At 49.6% G+C, this 16,526-nt stretch overlaps 1 protein-coding gene across 1 annotated transcript in view; it reads right to left on the reverse strand.

Moving 5' to 3' along the window:
• DPYSL2 (dihydropyrimidinase like 2) overlaps positions 1-14,460 on the reverse strand; it is a 68,465-nt gene extending 54,005 nt beyond the window's left edge. The window contains exons 1-3 of the mRNA XM_045773976.2: positions 14,133-14,460; positions 10,643-10,731; positions 8,801-8,985 (exon numbers count right to left, since the gene is read on the reverse strand). Coding sequence (XP_045629932.1) covers positions 8,801-8,985; positions 10,643-10,731; positions 14,133-14,171 — 313 coding nt within the window. The 5' untranslated portion in view covers positions 14,172-14,460. The remainder of the gene's footprint in view (positions 1-8,800; positions 8,986-10,642; positions 10,732-14,132) is intronic.
• Between the last annotated feature and the right edge of the window lie 2,066 nt (positions 14,461-16,526).

Here is a 16,526-nt window from a genome sequence, read left to right on the forward strand (position 1 = left end):
GTGTCACAATAATCATTTCCAAATCGTGGCACAAACCACCTCACTTACTCCGCAGTAACTCCGACAAACAAGACCGCATCGTCCCCGTGTTACAGACATGGAAACAACGGCCATCGAGAATAGGTATCACATGATCACACTCACGCAGCAAGTCCCGAAAGGGAAGCCAAACGGAGGGCTTCAGCCCCTTGGAGCTCTCCCACCCCTGTCCTGTTGTGTTGCCCTGCGAAGCATGGTCCAGTACATTTCACCCAGCTGGGAGACAGAGGCGGGGACAGAAAATCTGAATGGTTGCCTTAAGAGTCTATGATTCTATGTTATTAGCAGGCTCTTTTGATTTTTCCCTCACAGGCTCCCCACAAGGAAGGATTCCAGTTGTGACCTATCATTAGAGGGAGATTAGGTCATAAACACTATTGATTCAACCTAAAGACAGTAGGGTTTTCTCAGGAAACCAGCACAGCAGGTGGCCCACAGGGCTGGGGACATCAGTCCACATCCCGGCTCCGGTCTGCCTTCAGCACTGTCCCCCCATCCACCTCCCACCCCACTTCCTCCAAGTCCTAACCAGTGCCCCAGTAGGGCGCTAGCCAAATACAACCTTCCAGCACACCAAGGACAGCACCTGAAGGAGGAGGCCCTTTTTGGTGACATCAGTGCAGCCCCACCCTGTTTCATAAGCTTCTAGAGGACACCTGGCTACAGAAACCATGTACCCCAGGTCATGACAGTGCAATCCCCTTCCCTACGCCCTTCACAAAGAGGACAGAAGACAGCAGGAAGCAGAGGGCAGAGGGCACCTCTATCCTTCAGAAAACCTTGACAGAGGGCTCCTGGGTGGCTCAGTCTGTTAAGCGTCTGCTTCAGCTCAGGTCATGTTCCCAGAGTCCTGGGATCAAGTCCCACATCGGGCTCCTTGCTCAGCGAGGAGCCTATTTCTCCCTCTACTCCTCCCCCACACTTGTGCAATCGCTCTCACTCTCTCTCTCTCTCTCAAAAATAAATAAAATAGAATAGAAAACCTCAACAGGTATTCACTAAGTTTCAGCCGAAGACCCACTGTTGGAACAAGCACCCAGATCCATAGCTCTTAACCCTGGCTATCACCTGAAAGTCTTAAAAACTAATGCCCAGGCCACCTAGAACAATTAAGTCAGAAGTTCTGGTCTCTGTAGTTTGTGAAAACTCCCCAGGGGACTCGAGTGTGCAATCGAGGTTTTGTAACTACTGCCCTGGCTCACTGCAAAATTCCCTTCCCTGGATAGGCAGCCTCAGCCAGAGCCCCAGCCCCCCACCACATCCTCTCTATCATTAGGGGAACATTTAGTCACATTCAAAGAAAGCTGCCTCCCAAATGGGTTAACCAGAAAGAACTCTAATTTCTACTCACTGTAATTACCCTTTATCATTACCATGGCAGTTAGGATGGCCTAAAAGCAAGACATTTGGGTAAATGGCTTCACCCAACAAGAGCAGAAAGTCAGGGGCAGGGCCCTCAAAACCCAAAGAAATAAATAATCATTTTCCAAGAAAAAATTGGGAGGTCTTCTCCAAGAGGAAAAAGGGGCAAGCAGCCCAAATGGAGTGATCTGGGGCCAGAACTATGAATGGTAGCTAGGAAAACACAAGCACCTAGGCCAGCCACTCCCTAAGACAGGCATGTGTCCCTTTAAAACACTGTGTATCATTAATTTTGCAAACGAGGACAGAGTGTTTACCTCTTATGGGCTTTCATGAAAAGCCAAGCAAAGCAGTGCAAACCTAGGCAGGGAAGATGACATGGGTGCTCAGTCCCAGTTCCTCTCTTGAACAGGAGGTATGTTACAAAAACCACCCCAAACTTGCAGTGCAGTTAGGAGTTTTCTTCAATGACTAAGTGGGTATGTCCATTCTTACTAAGCCCCCTCTTCTCCTACAACTCAACGTGGGAGCTGTGCAGGGAGCAGTCACGTGGCTGGGTAGGGAAGGGAAGCAATGGGGAAGGCAGTCATGGCATGCGGTGGTTTCTGAACTGTGCTTCCCCAAGCCCTAGGATTCCCCAGAGGCAGAGGGGCTACCAAGACGGGGAGAACTGTGAGAAAGGGGCGAGGACCTGGGCTCTCCCACAGCCCACTGTTGCAGCCAGAGCAGCTCTGCCTTCATCAGTCTCATCTGCCAGGTGGTGCGGGGTGGGAGGGCAAGGGCTGTCCATGTAGGATTTCACATGAGAAGAGGGGTCCCATGACAACGGTGCTAAGCTACCGAGGTAGAAGGACCAATGCAGTCCAGATCTTGGTCCAGGCTCATTCAGCTCTCGATCGGGCAGCCGGCAGAGGCAGTTTCCACATATGCTCAGTGCCATATACGAACAGATAGGGCATGATCTGTGCCCTCCAGAAGTCTTTGTCCAGCTTACCGAGCCAGGACACAGAACAAGGGTGTCCTCAGACAAGTATGTGCCATGCAGGCTCTAATTTAGCCACATGGAACCCTGATCCCGCAGGATGCTGACCACTGAAGCCTATCCCTCACATCCGGAGACGGGGAAGATGTTGCTGGAACTCAACATTTCCACTTCCCCCACTACCACTCCTGGCTCTAGCGGTCATTGTGGGCAACAGGGTTGACAGGAAGCTCCCAAAGTCTAAACATCCCGCCCTACGGGAAGTCAGAGAATCAGAGAATAGGCTCTGGGAGCATCTGAGTCCTGGGACTCCCCACTCTCTGGGGCCAGCACTCGCACACAGAGCCCGAGCTGGAGCAGGGAGGACACAGGTGCCTGCTTAAGGCCCCCCACCCCCTTTGCGGCCGTGTACGATTTCCGAAGTTGGAACTGCCAGCTCGCAGAGCCAGAAGCCAGCAAGAAGCCCCTGAGTAGATTAGGATAACTGCCACAATGTCCATGACATAGGGCCTGGGGACCCAAACAGGAATAGCCCTGCTTCCGGAGGAGCCTTACCCTAAACCCACGGGACGATGAGGCTGGCAGTTCAAGCCAACCCAACCGCTCCTTCATGAAAACAGCATCTAGTACAGTGTGTGCACAGACCTTCAGGAAGAGCTGTGCCATCTCTCAGGACGCTTCACCTTTTCCCTCCCTTCCTCCACTCTGCACAGAACAGGTAGTAGGTGACCAGCCCAAAACACTGCAGGGAGTAGACGGATTCTTCCAATCCAGCCATTCATGGCGGAGGCTTGCATGGCGCCCCCTGGGCAGGCCCAGTCCCATCGCGTCTGCGCGCACAGTGACCTCGCCCATGTGGGCCTGGGGAGACGGGAGCCATGGACAGGAAGAGCCTACACCGACAGCCCATCAGCTAACGTGGCTTTCTAATCGCCAGGCCACGGGCAGATTCTGTGGCCGCAAATTTGGTCCTGGACTTTGAAACTTTAGTCTGATGTGGTCGGCCTTTTTTGTAAACACTTTCTAACCCGAGTCAAATGAATGGTGCAAAGGGAATAATCAAAGTATCAATTACAGACAATTCATATTATAGTGTGTGTGTGTTCACACATGTGTCCTCATCAGAAGCAGGGAGCAAACCCAAATGCCACATGGATGAAAATGACAAGCAGCGGCTGTACCACAGTGACACCCTGAGCCACGTCTCCTGAGGAAAGCCAGGCCAGCGGAGCCATGCGAAGCCACCTCGCCTTTCTGTCAGGCCTCCCGCCTCCACAGGCAACACTCTCCGGAAAGGACTGGAACGGACCTGCCCAAGGGGTGTCGGGAAACGACTGCTGCGTCTCCCAAAGTGCTCAGAGCTGCTCCTTGAACAGATCAGACCCTGTGCGCTAAGAGCGAGCTCTCTCACAGGACGACCTCGTGAGAGAGCAACCCCGCCTCCTCCTGAAAGAATGATCCAGACAGAAGGGGAGGAGGGAGCTGTCCCTGATCAGGACCTTAGGCCAGGCGTGGGCCCCAGGCTCTCCCCTCCTTCCTCCCTCCCCGGCTGCCGCACTGGCTGACTGCGGGGCCGGGGCAGCACGGGGCAGCAGACATGGGGGCCATCGCTGGAGACAGCTGCCTCTGTCGAAATGACCACGATGGACATCAGACACGCTAACCCCACCCCAGGATTCTCCATCCTCTGGCATCGTGCTCAGATGAAACACGAAACCAAGTCCTCTTAGAGTCTCCATTCATTCATTCATTCATTCATTCATTCAAATGGAAGCTTCGGTGGAGAGCCTGAGGGGTGAGACACTGCTGGGTGGGTGCGGAGCACTGAAATGAAAGAGGCAGGAGCCTCGATCACACTGTAATGCAGGATGCATGCCATAAAGGCCGTGGCACAAAAATCCAATGTCTGCCAAGGCACAAAGAAGCCACAGTGGATTACAATGAAGGGGGCTGAGCAGAGGCTCTGGAACAGAGGGAACACCTAGCTAGGGCTCCAAGGGTAATAAAGATTCCCAGAGGCAAAGAAAAGAAGGTAAGGGCATCCCTGGCTGGGGTGACAATGTGAGTCCAGACTGGGGCAGCGGGACTGCTCTCTCTGGGGCAAGAGGGAGCTGCTGAGGGCTTCACAGGAGGAAGACGGCATGATCCCTGCCGTGCCAAAGAACCCAGGGTGTAAGGAGACATGCAGGCTGCAAAGACAGGATCCCGGAGGCAGTGAGACCCCTCAGGAGGCGGGGGCAAAAATCCAATATAGACAACAAAGGTATGAATCAGTGGCAGTAACAGAATGGGTGCCAGAGATAATACAGAGACAACATTCTCTCACTACAGCACAGGGTGACTCTATGGGTTCGAGCCAGCATGACCGTGACAGAGGCCCTCTCTGGGGTTGGGCACCAGGAGAGGCTGACTGGGAATAGGTGGATGGAGGTGACTGAGGCACACCCAGGGGCCCCATCTGAAAGGTGACAAGTCCAGAGCTCAGAGAGAGAAGCCCCTTCCAGGCCTGCAGCAGCAGTCTGTCCTCACCTTCTCTGTGCTCAGGTCCTATCCGGATCTCTGCTGTATGTTGGGTGCCGTTGGGGCTCTGTCCCTCCATGGAAAGCCCGGAGTTCAGGTTAGCAGAAATGACAGTCGGCCTCTCTTCTCTAAGCTGTGGCTCCTGGTCCTTGGACATCTAGAGTCCAGAGAGCTGGCTTGGACCCCTGAGATCCATACTTGCCAAAAGCTCAAGTGCACATGACGATCACCAGATTCAAATACAAGTTCACGGGTCCCACCAACACACTCTCTACTTCAATAGGTTGGGTTGGACCCAAGAAGCTGAATGCTTTAGGATGCACGCAGGTGACAGCGGGGTACACAGCCTGCTGACCATGCTTGGAGAACCCCTGCTTCCTCCTGCAGCTGGAGCCTCTTCTCTGGCTCCTTTAACAAAGTAGAGATCCAGAGGGGGTTTCTACAGAGATGGGAGGTTGCTGGCACCTAATGCAGATGGAATAACAGTAACTTACCACATCTGAGAGCTCACTATGGGCCAAGTACTGTTCTGAGGTCTCCAAGTCAATCTCTGTAACTTTCCCCATTTTGCAGATGAGGCCACTGAGGCTTAAAGTCACACAGCTGGCAGGTGGTGGAGACAGAGCTGCAGGTGTGTTTTCCATACCTACCACCTACACCAACACAGAGCATAAGTGTCGGCAAATAATGCCCTTCCCTCTGGTCTCAGATTTCCCCTCTATAAAATGGAGGTAACCATTTCCATCTGCTTCCCGGAGACGCTGGGGTCTTAACTCTGATGATCATAAAGCTCCCGGGGAAGGCCAGCAGCATTTCCCCCAAGACGCAACTCCGCCACCTCCGTGACCCCGCAGCTGGTCCAGAAGCCGCCTGCAGGGCACGTCTGGAGGCCCCGCCCACCCATCGCTGGATGGAAAGGGCAAAGTTGCCCGGCACTGAGCGCCCCTTACAAAGATCTCCTTGTGCCATTCTCAATGGGAGGCTCTGTTTGATGGCAATAATATTATTTTCTGCTGCTGACGTGTCACCTCCATTTTTAAACTTGGACCGCTCAGCTACATTTTCCACCTTGGGCAGTGCCGATGCAGACAGACCTGAGAAGCACACAGAAAAGGGCATGTGCTTCCAGAAACAGAGAGATGGCAGCAAGGGGGTGTGGGCGGTGGGGCACCAATTTACTTCGATGGCTTGTTTCTGCTGCAAGTTTTCACTTGACTCTTTTCAAGTGCCCTAAGCATTTCCATTTGGCCTCCATACTCACTGAAGAAGCTGCAATCTCATTTCAGGAGGAGGTCGAAGGTACCAACAAAGTCACACGAAGCTAGCTCTCCCTCTTTGCAAAACTATCTCTGTAAAGCATGCCCGTGCCAAGGACTCACCGGAAGCAATGCAGAATGTATGACCAGCAAACAGAAAAAAATCCTCACTTCCTCACCCGTATTATTTCCACTTACATCCTGAGGGAAGGGCAGGCCAGTGGGCATTCTATAGAGGTCAGTAACCACAGGTGGTTATTTGCAAGGGTAGTTAATATTTTTCTCAGGCTATAAAAGCAGTGGAGTTTGGAGTGTGACAACCCTAACCACATCCCCACCACCACTGATGACTTTCACTCTTTGGGGTTTGCTCATTAAACTGCCCTGCTCTTCGGCCTAACTGCATCACAAACCTTACATTAAAACACGATCACATTCTGCCCAACTGAGTAAGACAGGCGGTCTGACTTCTCACTTCCCCTTCATTCTGACTTTCCATAAGGCCATCTGCTGACTGTTCTTGGCCCCCAGACTTGCGGAGCCGTCCCTTGTCCCTGCTCAGAAGGAGCCCACCCCGAATGAAGGGAAAGAACCCCAGAGCCGCTGAGGAGGAAGGTCAAGGAGGAAGTCAGGGCATCGGCAAGAAGGGATATGCCCTGACGCTTGGTGAAGGTGGTGGGGGATGGGAAAGCAGAGAAGAGACAAGAAGCAGAAATGGAGCCAAAGAATGGGTCGAGTGTAAGAAGTGAAAGGCACATTCAGGGATGCAAGAGAGGAGAAAACAGAATGATGGGGTTTTTCAAGTAAGTCCGAGAGAAAACAGGGTTTTTACACATCTGCTGAGCAAAGTGCATTTGACCAGAGACAAACTGTTTCTGAGCTCAGTGAGTCACCAAATGGGGGAGCTGAAAGGGACATCCAAGGTCATCCTGTGCAAATCCTCCATTGTGCAGATGAACAGCCCCGCGAAGTGAGGTGACTTGCCCCCGGTCACACAGCGAGTTAATGCTGGATGGAGACCAGAACATCAGACTCCCGGCTGGTGGCGTTTCCACCATCGAGCACTCCCGCCCAGCAATCCCTCCAGTGAGAGACATCACTGACCGCTCACTCAGGAAATATTATCTGTGGCTTCTTAACACTCTGTAACCAATGTGGGGGCCTACAGGGCCCTCATACGAACTCTAAATGGAGGCAGATTATAACCTTGATTTGGCCCTGCAGCTAACACCCAAGCAGTCTGTGCTTCTCAAAGCTCGAGTGTAGCTCTGCGCCAGCCCTGGAGGACGGGCAGCTGTGCCCCCTGGTACCAAGTGAGTCCTAACAGACGCCAATGACAAAATGGCGGCCTTCTCCAGGAAGTCAGGGTCCTGAGGTGTGGGGGGGGATCCCCTTGCCTCTTGAAAATGGCCCCCACTAGGTTAGAAAGTGAGATGTGCAGCAAAAAAAGGAGTAAGAAGGCTTAAACCTGCAGGCTCTGTCATTAGAGAGCTGAACCAGGGGAGAACGGTCCCTGACCCTTCAGACACTCTGAAGACCAGACCTGAGAGACGACCAGGAACGCGCAATTTAAAATGTAAGGGAAATTAAAACTAGGAGGGGATGGAAGGGTAACGTTCACCTAGGTCGTAGGATAGAAAAGAGGAAGTGAGAGACAGACCATGAAGTTATAGGGGAAAAGACCTTCATTCGAAAAATAAGCAGTAAAATGCGTTTCTCTAAAGCATAAAATAGCAAAGTTCTTTCTACTTTGACCCTCTTCTGAACTGAACTATAAGTTTTGAAGACAGACTGTATATTTATTTTCACTCTCAGATAAACTTGTTTTTTACCTATGTGTCTGACAGGTCACTGTGCAGCTTGCTCACCTCCTCAAAAACAAGATCTGTTCAGGGACATCAGGAGACACACTGGAAACTGACGTTCTACAAGCAAATTCTTAACATGCATGCTATGACTCCAAGAAATACACTTTAGATTTAGCTGAAAGAAAAGCATAAGTTCTTCGGAGCAAGGCATGCAGGACACCCAGCTGTTGGTGCTGGCAATTTTCATATCTAAATGACGGTTAATAATATCTGTGGCTCCCTCAGAAGGACCGCCCAATTCCATTATGTCAAAGCCAGGCCAGGAAGTATTCCCCCCATTTGATTTTCTCAGCAGTAGAACAGAGGTTCCCGCTTCAACATTTCATTTACTGCACCCCATCTTCATTCCAGGAAGATGTACCCTCAGGAATTCTTTAAAAACCAAAATCAAAAACTTTGGAGCAAAGGCTCAAAACTGATAGCTTTGACAATTACTCCAAATGCTATGTTTTTTAAGTGACCACAATCGAATCACATTTTCAGGTTAAGGAAGACATAAGTCTAAGCAGAGAAAGTAAGAAGCCATTCCTTCTATCCTACCAAAATTCTCTAGAGCCGTATTCTCCAGTTCAACTGGACAACTCTGAGTTGGACATGAAAACAAGGAAAAGGACACCAAGACAAACGGCTGGCCCACCCTCTCCCCCTTCCACAGTAAATCAATCCGCTGCTCAGTCTGCAACTTCTAGAAGGAAAGAATCAAACAACAAAGACTGATTTTCAAACAATAATAGCTCCCAAGGTCTAAGATTATTATTTTTAAGCTCTCTTACTGATCATGGTGGTTCCCCCAGCCAGGGCTGCCTTGGTGCCTTGAAAGAAGTCATCGGCGGAGGTCATTCCTTGGTCAGGCATCTGGAAGCGGGTATGGACATCAATCCCTCCAGGGATAACCATCCTAGAATGGGCTTCGATGGTCTTCACACCTCCTGGCACAATCAGGTTTTCCCCTATTTGCCTAAATAAACAGGATGGATGATAATGACTGTAAATGAACCACCCCTGAATCAAATGGCATCTGATAGACATTTCACGAAGCCAGAAACCATCCTTCCCTAGGTTTTGCAGACTTTTTGCATTATTGTTCATTTTCATAGTGTATGCACTCCCCAATCCCTACTCCCAACTAAGCATACCAGAGCATACCAGAAAACAAAATTTAAATAAGGCACAGAAGCCCTGATTGAAGAGGTTCAGTTGCCAGAAAACCCCTAAGATCAAATGATAACAAGGCCCCAAGATATTTACATAAAAAGCCACAACACTTTCTCTGTAACACACATAGTTGAACTAATTATCATACAGCAATTCTCTCCAGGCCTGGTTGCACTTTACAAACACTTATTTTCAACCCTGAGAAAACAGGGGTGGACAGGTAGTAGTAGAACAAAGCAAAAGAAAACAAAACAAAACAAAACAAAAAAAGTGAACATGATGATTACAACTATTAAAAAGTCTGGAAGCAGTGCTCAGCAACTCAGACACTAAGGACAGAAAAAGTGGTATTATGTTGGGGGACACGGATTCATTTCCAATTTTTAAAAAACATCTGGGCTATATCTTGCTACCACTTTTTTTCAGAAGGAAAAAGTAATCAAGGAGGAGTTGATAAAGTTCTAAAACAAATTAGTGTTGACTAAAAATAGCACACAGGCTTGCTCACTTCTAGGCCAGTATCATGCTGCCTTTTAATTGGGGGAAAATGGAACATGAAAGTCATGGTATTTGAGAGCCCAGAGTGAAGAATGTCACAAGCAAACACACATGGAGAAAACATTAAATGTGGAAATGTTAAAACCTATTTTAGGTTCATAAATCAGGGTGTGAGTTTCCAGGCAACAGACACATCCACTCCAGTTTTCCACTCCTCTGGACTGGTTTGCTGCTAGCACTTGATGAATGCTGCTTATTTAAAAGATGTCATTTGCTACAGTGTTTGTCTTTAAACAGATGTGCTCCTTCTCCAGGGCCCTGTGAGCTGTCCCAGTCAGGAGGGCAGGAGGATACTGGCATATACTCAGCTCACTTAATCCTCTGTTGGTTCCCCTCTGCAACATAATACACAATAAACACAAGGGCAGTCTTATTTGTGTTTGTTGCCACTTACAGAATGAAACCTACAATTCCCTCAGGATGAGGCAGTACTTTGTCTGTTACTTGGTCATTAATATGGTGTCCTTTGGCCCCAGCAACTTGGATTCTTAATTAAGAAAGCAGATGTGTTATCTTGGTAGAAGAGGCTGTTAACACCACGTTTGTGTCTTAGATTGGGCAATCTACCGAAATAACTACATTCTAGGAAAACCTTTAATATATTTAATAGCTCATAGACCAAGTATTTGAACTGGCGACAAGAAGATATTGTGTCACCTCAGTTAAAATAGTAAATTACATAACACATAAGGAAATGGGTGTGCATTTAATTGTGGCTTTGAATTCTCTAAATCTGAGTTTTCAAATTCACTAATTACCACCAATCAAAATGAGCTTAAACAGACCCTAAGTTGGTCGGTCTTTGAAGTCACCAAAGTTTGATGCCATGTATGTGAACTGTAGGTAATGCTTAGGAATACTGGAAGGTACACAAATCCCTCAATACAATGAGTTACACTTACTTGATCAACCCATCTTCCATGTATATGTCTGCATAGAATGACTGGTCATCATTAACAATTTTACCTCCTTTGATCAGAAGACGATCACTCTGAAACAAAGAAAGTAATAAAGTCACAATTCATACCTGACCAATGAGAAATGCTGGTATTAAGATAATGAGCTAAGGACATATTTTTCACTATTCAAAAGAGATGCTCAAAATGAGTCAATTTTGGAAAGATACAGTGACAAAGGTGAACCTGATGTGACAACTTATTCATCACTCGATGAGTCAGAACATACTGGCAAAAGCTCAAAGCTTATCCTAGTTTAAAAACAAAACAAAACAAAAAAACTATTCCTTTCCACTGAAAGAAAAGAGAGTGAGAAAATGAAAGAACACCTAGCAATCTCCCCTTTAAAGAGCAGTGAAAACATTTCAGATAAAGAAGACAATATTTTTTAAAAGGCTTTAGGCTAAATGTCATTAAAAAAAAAAAAATACACCCACATGTAGGGAAGTCAATTCTTGGCAAGACTGGTGTCGGGAAAAATTAACCAAGTCTGTTGTCATGGGATACTCTACACAAACACACTTGCTTCAACCATTGCAGTTTCATTTCAATATGTTCTTTATATTTGCTTTTTATCTTTGGGGTAAATCACAGAGATTGTAACAAAGAGGGGGAAAAACTTCAAATATACACACTTTAAGTACTAAGCTGTTAAGAAAAAGGTAGAGTTTTGTGATCAAGCAGATGAATGGCAGGTTCCAAAATCTACATTGTTGATGCACTTGTCTTTTAATTGGTGCAAAATATGTATCTATGACAAGCAGCACATGAGGGCCAGAAATGCAACAGAAATGTTACATTATGACTCATCTCTATCCCAAAGGCTGTTGATGGAATGGGATATTAACGGTCTGTGTTCCCTGGAGATGCACCTGTATTCTTCAGACTGGGTTACAAGTTGAACCACAGACCTCTCTTTCAATATACAGAACACTTCAAAGGAGACATTCACTTTGATAATGGTTCCCTTAAAATCCAGTTACAAACCAATATTCTTACTAGTGCTATTTATATTTACCACCCACCAAAAAAAGATCATAGCAAAATCTTTAAAAAATATGGGGGCAGGGGTAAAAATAAATAAATACTAAAAAATACATAAGCTACTAGACACCTAGGGAAAAAGACACTTTTACCCATAAATGCACACACAGCCAGGTATAGAAAGTATTTATTGTTTCTCTAACATAATGAAAAACAGTAAGATCATTTAAATTTTATACACTGTAGGGTCCTTCATCCTGCTATAGACTTCGGAAAGTTAAATGGGAATAAACAGGCAACAATAATTCCTGCACTTGTATAAGGTAAATGTAAAGACCTTTACAAAATCTTGTCATGTACCCTAAGTCACGGAAGCCTCCAAACACATTTGTGAGGTGGGTGGGGCCAGATTCTTATTCCTATGACACATAAACAAACGGAGGCTGAGAAGTAAGCCACTTGCTCAAGGTCACCTGCTCCAGTGCCCTATAATGATCTTCCCCCTTTCCCCCAGTCTCCAGCTCTAACAGGATAACTCGCCTAGGAGGAAAGGAGAAGCCCTGCCCTTCACTACCAGCTCCCTTAGTCACTGCGGTACCTGTCCCAGCCATCACTGCGAATCCCCGAGCCAACATCATGCTAAGAAAAAAATGAGACATCACAGCCCCGTCCACTCTAGTGCCTTCCAGAAGGCTTCTTACATAAGATGCTGGCCATGATGATGGAGGGAGGGAAACCATGCTATAGGTCCTAAAATAATGCAACCAGATTTTTAAGGGTAGAGGGGGCGCTCTTTAAAAAAAAAAAAAAAAGTCTTGATTGTTTGCTTTTTAAATTTTTTTCTCCCCCCACTGTCAAAATGAAACTGTCTTTTTCATTCACGAAGACAACAAATTATTTGAGGCTTGCAGTAAATCTGCTCCCCACCCCACTCCCCAGACTCCTTCCTCCGGAGCAGGGTCCCCCTGAGCCCGGCCCTTTCGGATTTTGGGTCTTCGGCCTTCAAGAAAAAGCTAGTATCCACCCTCGCTGTAGCACATCCTGGCTCATCCCATAAAGTCCTCCCGAGCACACGCCCCCTCCCCTGTGCATTTGTTTCCACGTCTCTCTCCTGCGGATGGGTGTGCCCTTGTGCATCCAGAGGAAGCCGGGGTGTCCGTGGCTAAGGAGGAAACCAGAGCGAAAGCGCGCCCTCAAATCCAGCCCTAAACACATCTTGAGTTTACCAGGATTCTTTCGGTCTCTGCCTCAACCCTGGGTTCTACCCAGCAATCAACTGGCCAATTCCAATTGCACATCATTATATAACAATGAATTTCCCTCGCGTTCCTCCCTTCCCGGGATTTTATTCGGGGATGTAGAGAACTAGGACTGGTGAGATTTTTTTTTTTCAGTTAAAGATGGGGAGAGGGTGGGGGCAGGAGAGCGGTGAAAGCAAGAACCTGTGGTTCATCGCTGAAGCATCGCAAATTCATCGCTCAGAAGTTTTTTCTCGCGATTTACAAACCAACAACCCCAGGCCCCAGAACTGCGCCGACACCTCCGGCCGCTGCGATCATTGTCTGGCCGAGGCCAGGCCGGGCCATCTGCTCCGCGCGTCGCGCAGCGCCATTACCTCCGCGAGCCCGGCTCGGCGCTGTCCCCAACGCCCACCCTCCCAGCCCGCTTTGTATGCGCCAACACAGGCGCCTCCTTGGCTGCAGAAGGGGCAGAAAGACACAAGAAAGCGAGCTCAGAGCCCTGCGTAGGTTCCAGCCCCAAACCGAGGGCGAGGAAGCCGAAAGGGCCACCAAAAACCAGTCCCTGATCAACAAAAAGCCCACGCCTGGCCCCCCACCCTCCTCGGCTCATCACCGCGTCCCTGCTTTTCCTTCCCATTTCCACATCATCCCGGTACTCCCTGCCCTTTCCAGCATCCCTCTGCTGTCATTACGCCTCCGGGCTGAAACGGCTCCTTTTTCTAAGAAGCCGGAGGAAAGCTCCAGAAAGCCTTTATGGTGGGGGCGGGAGGCAGAGGGAGAATCCATTTCTCCCTCTCCCCCATCCAGCTCCTGGAGTCCAGCCTCACAGCGCGCAGCCCGGAGAACAATATCCGAGCTTCAACCATGCATATTCAATCTGGCATCCATTTGCTTACACCCCGCAGGCCAGCACTGCAGCATCTCGCACTGACAATAAAAGGATACAGCGGATCTGGCGCGCTACCTAAGACGTCCTTTAATGCACTTACGCTCCTATTTTAATGCCTTACAAATTATGTAGCTTACGAACTATATGATTGCGTCTCCCACCACCCCGATCGCCTTCTTTAGCAACAGGGAAAAAAAGAAAAAGAAAAGAAAAAAGAAAAGTTGCGTTCCTCTTCCTCCCCCTCCTTTTAAAAAATTCCTTAGATGTTCTTTGCCACAAAAGGTTGCTGGCCGACCGCAGATTTCCCAAGTACCAAACTCACCGTGATGCGTGGAATATTTTTCTTCCCCTGATAAGACATCTCTCTCCTGGGAAAAAAATAATTTCAAGAGGACAGCTTTAAAGCAAAAATTGCCAGGAAAGAGATGGTATTTTTTGCAGGATTGAAAAAGGTGCAACCGCTTAGCTGGTCTTGCTGATAGCAGATTTCAGGAACGTAAGGGATAAATGCAATCCTCTGTCTCTCTTTCTTCCTCTGCTCCAACACAGCCCCAGCTAGGGCGGAAAAAAAAGAAAGAGAGAGAGAGAACAGGAGGGAAGGGGTGGAAATAAACTACAGCAATAAAAGCCTCGGTTCAAGTCTGCCACCGCGGCGCATGCGCCGCCAGCCACTCCCTTTCCTCTCAGGCAAAAGCCATCCGCTTCGAGAGAGACGAGCCTTGATTGGCCACAATCGTGGGATATGCAAATGAGTGCAGGCGGGGAGGGGAGCGGCGCGAGAGCGCGAAATGCTGCAGTGTGCCGCCGAGGGCGGCGGTCGGTGCGTGCGCCCGAGCGGGGAGCGCGCCTTTCGCGCCCTTTCTTTAGGCTGGAGCATCGGGGACTGTGGCTGGAAGCCGCCCTAAATGCAGCATCAGCAACTCAAGGACAATGGAGGGGTGGTCATTACGGGCCGGGGGAACCCAGCCCGGCGACGGTGGGCTTCGCTGCAGCCCGTGCGGCACGCACCCGCTCGCGCGCGCCCCGCTGGATACCCGCCCGCGCGCCAATCCGCGGAGGCCGCCGCTGCAGCCCCGCGTGGGGTGACTGCGCCGAGCCAATGGCTTTGCTGGCGGCGAGCGCGCGACTGCACCGCCGGCCGGCGCCGCGCAGCCCGGGAGGGGCGCCCGGGCCCTCCTCCCGCCGCCCTCGCCCTTCGCGAAGGCTCGCTCGGCCTCCGCCCAGGAGTCGACGGGGAATTCAGATGGCAGCGAGCGGAGGGAAGGGGAGCGGGGCGGGGAGGGCTCGCGGCGGCGCCGCGCCGGCCACGCCCGTCCGCCGCCCAGCCCCCGAGACAGGAGCGGCTGGACGCGGGCCTAAGAGCCCGGCGGCGCGGGGGCGTCGGGCGCGCGGCCGGGCTCCCTGGGGCGCTGGGGGCTAGGCGAGGCGAGTGCGGGAGGAAAGCTAGCCTGAGGACAGGCGCCGGGCTGCAGGCTTCAGTGGCCTGTCGGCCGGCAGCAGAGTCCGAAGCGCTTAGTACTGCGAGCAGGGAAAGGAGGCCGCGGAAAGGCTGTGGTCCGCTGCTGGAGCTGGAAGAGATGGGAAACCCGGCTCTGAAAACCCTTTTGGTGCCCGCGGGCCGCCCGTTGAGGCCCACCGTAGGGCCCTGCTCTTTTGAGCACTGACGCCCACCCAGATCCATTTGGGAGAATAGAGGGGTGCATTTCACCGGTGCCTGCAGATCTGTCGAGGAGAAATTTGGGATTACAGTGCTGTAGATGGGCCTCCACGTCACACAATGGGACAGAAAGAGGAGATGAACTGTGGGGAAGCAGGAGGAATGAAAGAAGGGGAAACTGAGTCATGGAGAAAACCTCCGGAATCAGAGTTAAAAACACAAGCCACTCTTCACTCCCCAGTCAGAGGTACTAGTTACGATTCAAACGGCGTTCAAGGCCTCTCTTCTTGGCACTACCAGTTGAGCAGGCTTGGAACCCCTCACTTTGCTGGTCCAAATTGTGTACTGGTGCTCTTACTGCAGAATCCCTGTAGGAGAAATAAGCCGGTCCACTTGATCCCGAGCAATCTACCAGGTCTCTTTGGAGATGTTGCCCAGGCAGGTACAATGAATAAAACATCTAGATAGGCCCATGGCTTTGGGTTTCTCTGCTTGAGATCAAACGACAGATCTAGGGATCTGACAGATCCTTCCATAATCTAGGCCATCAGGCAGCCATGGAAAAAAAAGGGGGGGAATCTAATTGGCTCATACCTGCTCAGCAAAGATTAGCCAGATAAATACAAAATAATCCTGGGGCTACTGTGAGCCCACGTTCTAATGTCTTTCTGCATCTGGCCACTTTGGATGGTTATTTGTCTCTCCAGAAGGTGTAAGATTGTACTCTTTCACTCCTATTCTGGTAAATTCTAAAGTTCCAGAAAAGAGCTGTGGGGGATGCAGCAAGCTTCATAGCTGGTTAATTCATTCAAGTTCCAATTAGCTGTGCATCTTGAAAACAAAGTAGAAGCACTCTCCCCACCCCAACTATATGATGTGCTAAAAGCAAAGTGACTTGATGTCAGCAGGTATTGGTGTCAGCCTGGAAGGGTTAAAGTCACCAGTCTGCGAAAGCTAAAACGTGCCCTCCTACCAGTGAAAGCCAAATGTAGGTTCCTAAAGGGCTGGGGGCAAGTGTTCTATTAAAGTATGAGTAAGACACCACTAGGCAAGCAAGCA

This window comes from Ursus americanus, chromosome 13, assembly GCF_024610735.1.
Source record: "Ursus americanus isolate L20-20 chromosome 13, mUrsAme1.1.p, whole genome shotgun sequence".
NCBI classification, from domain to species: Eukaryota; Metazoa; Chordata; class Mammalia; order Carnivora; family Ursidae; genus Ursus; species Ursus americanus.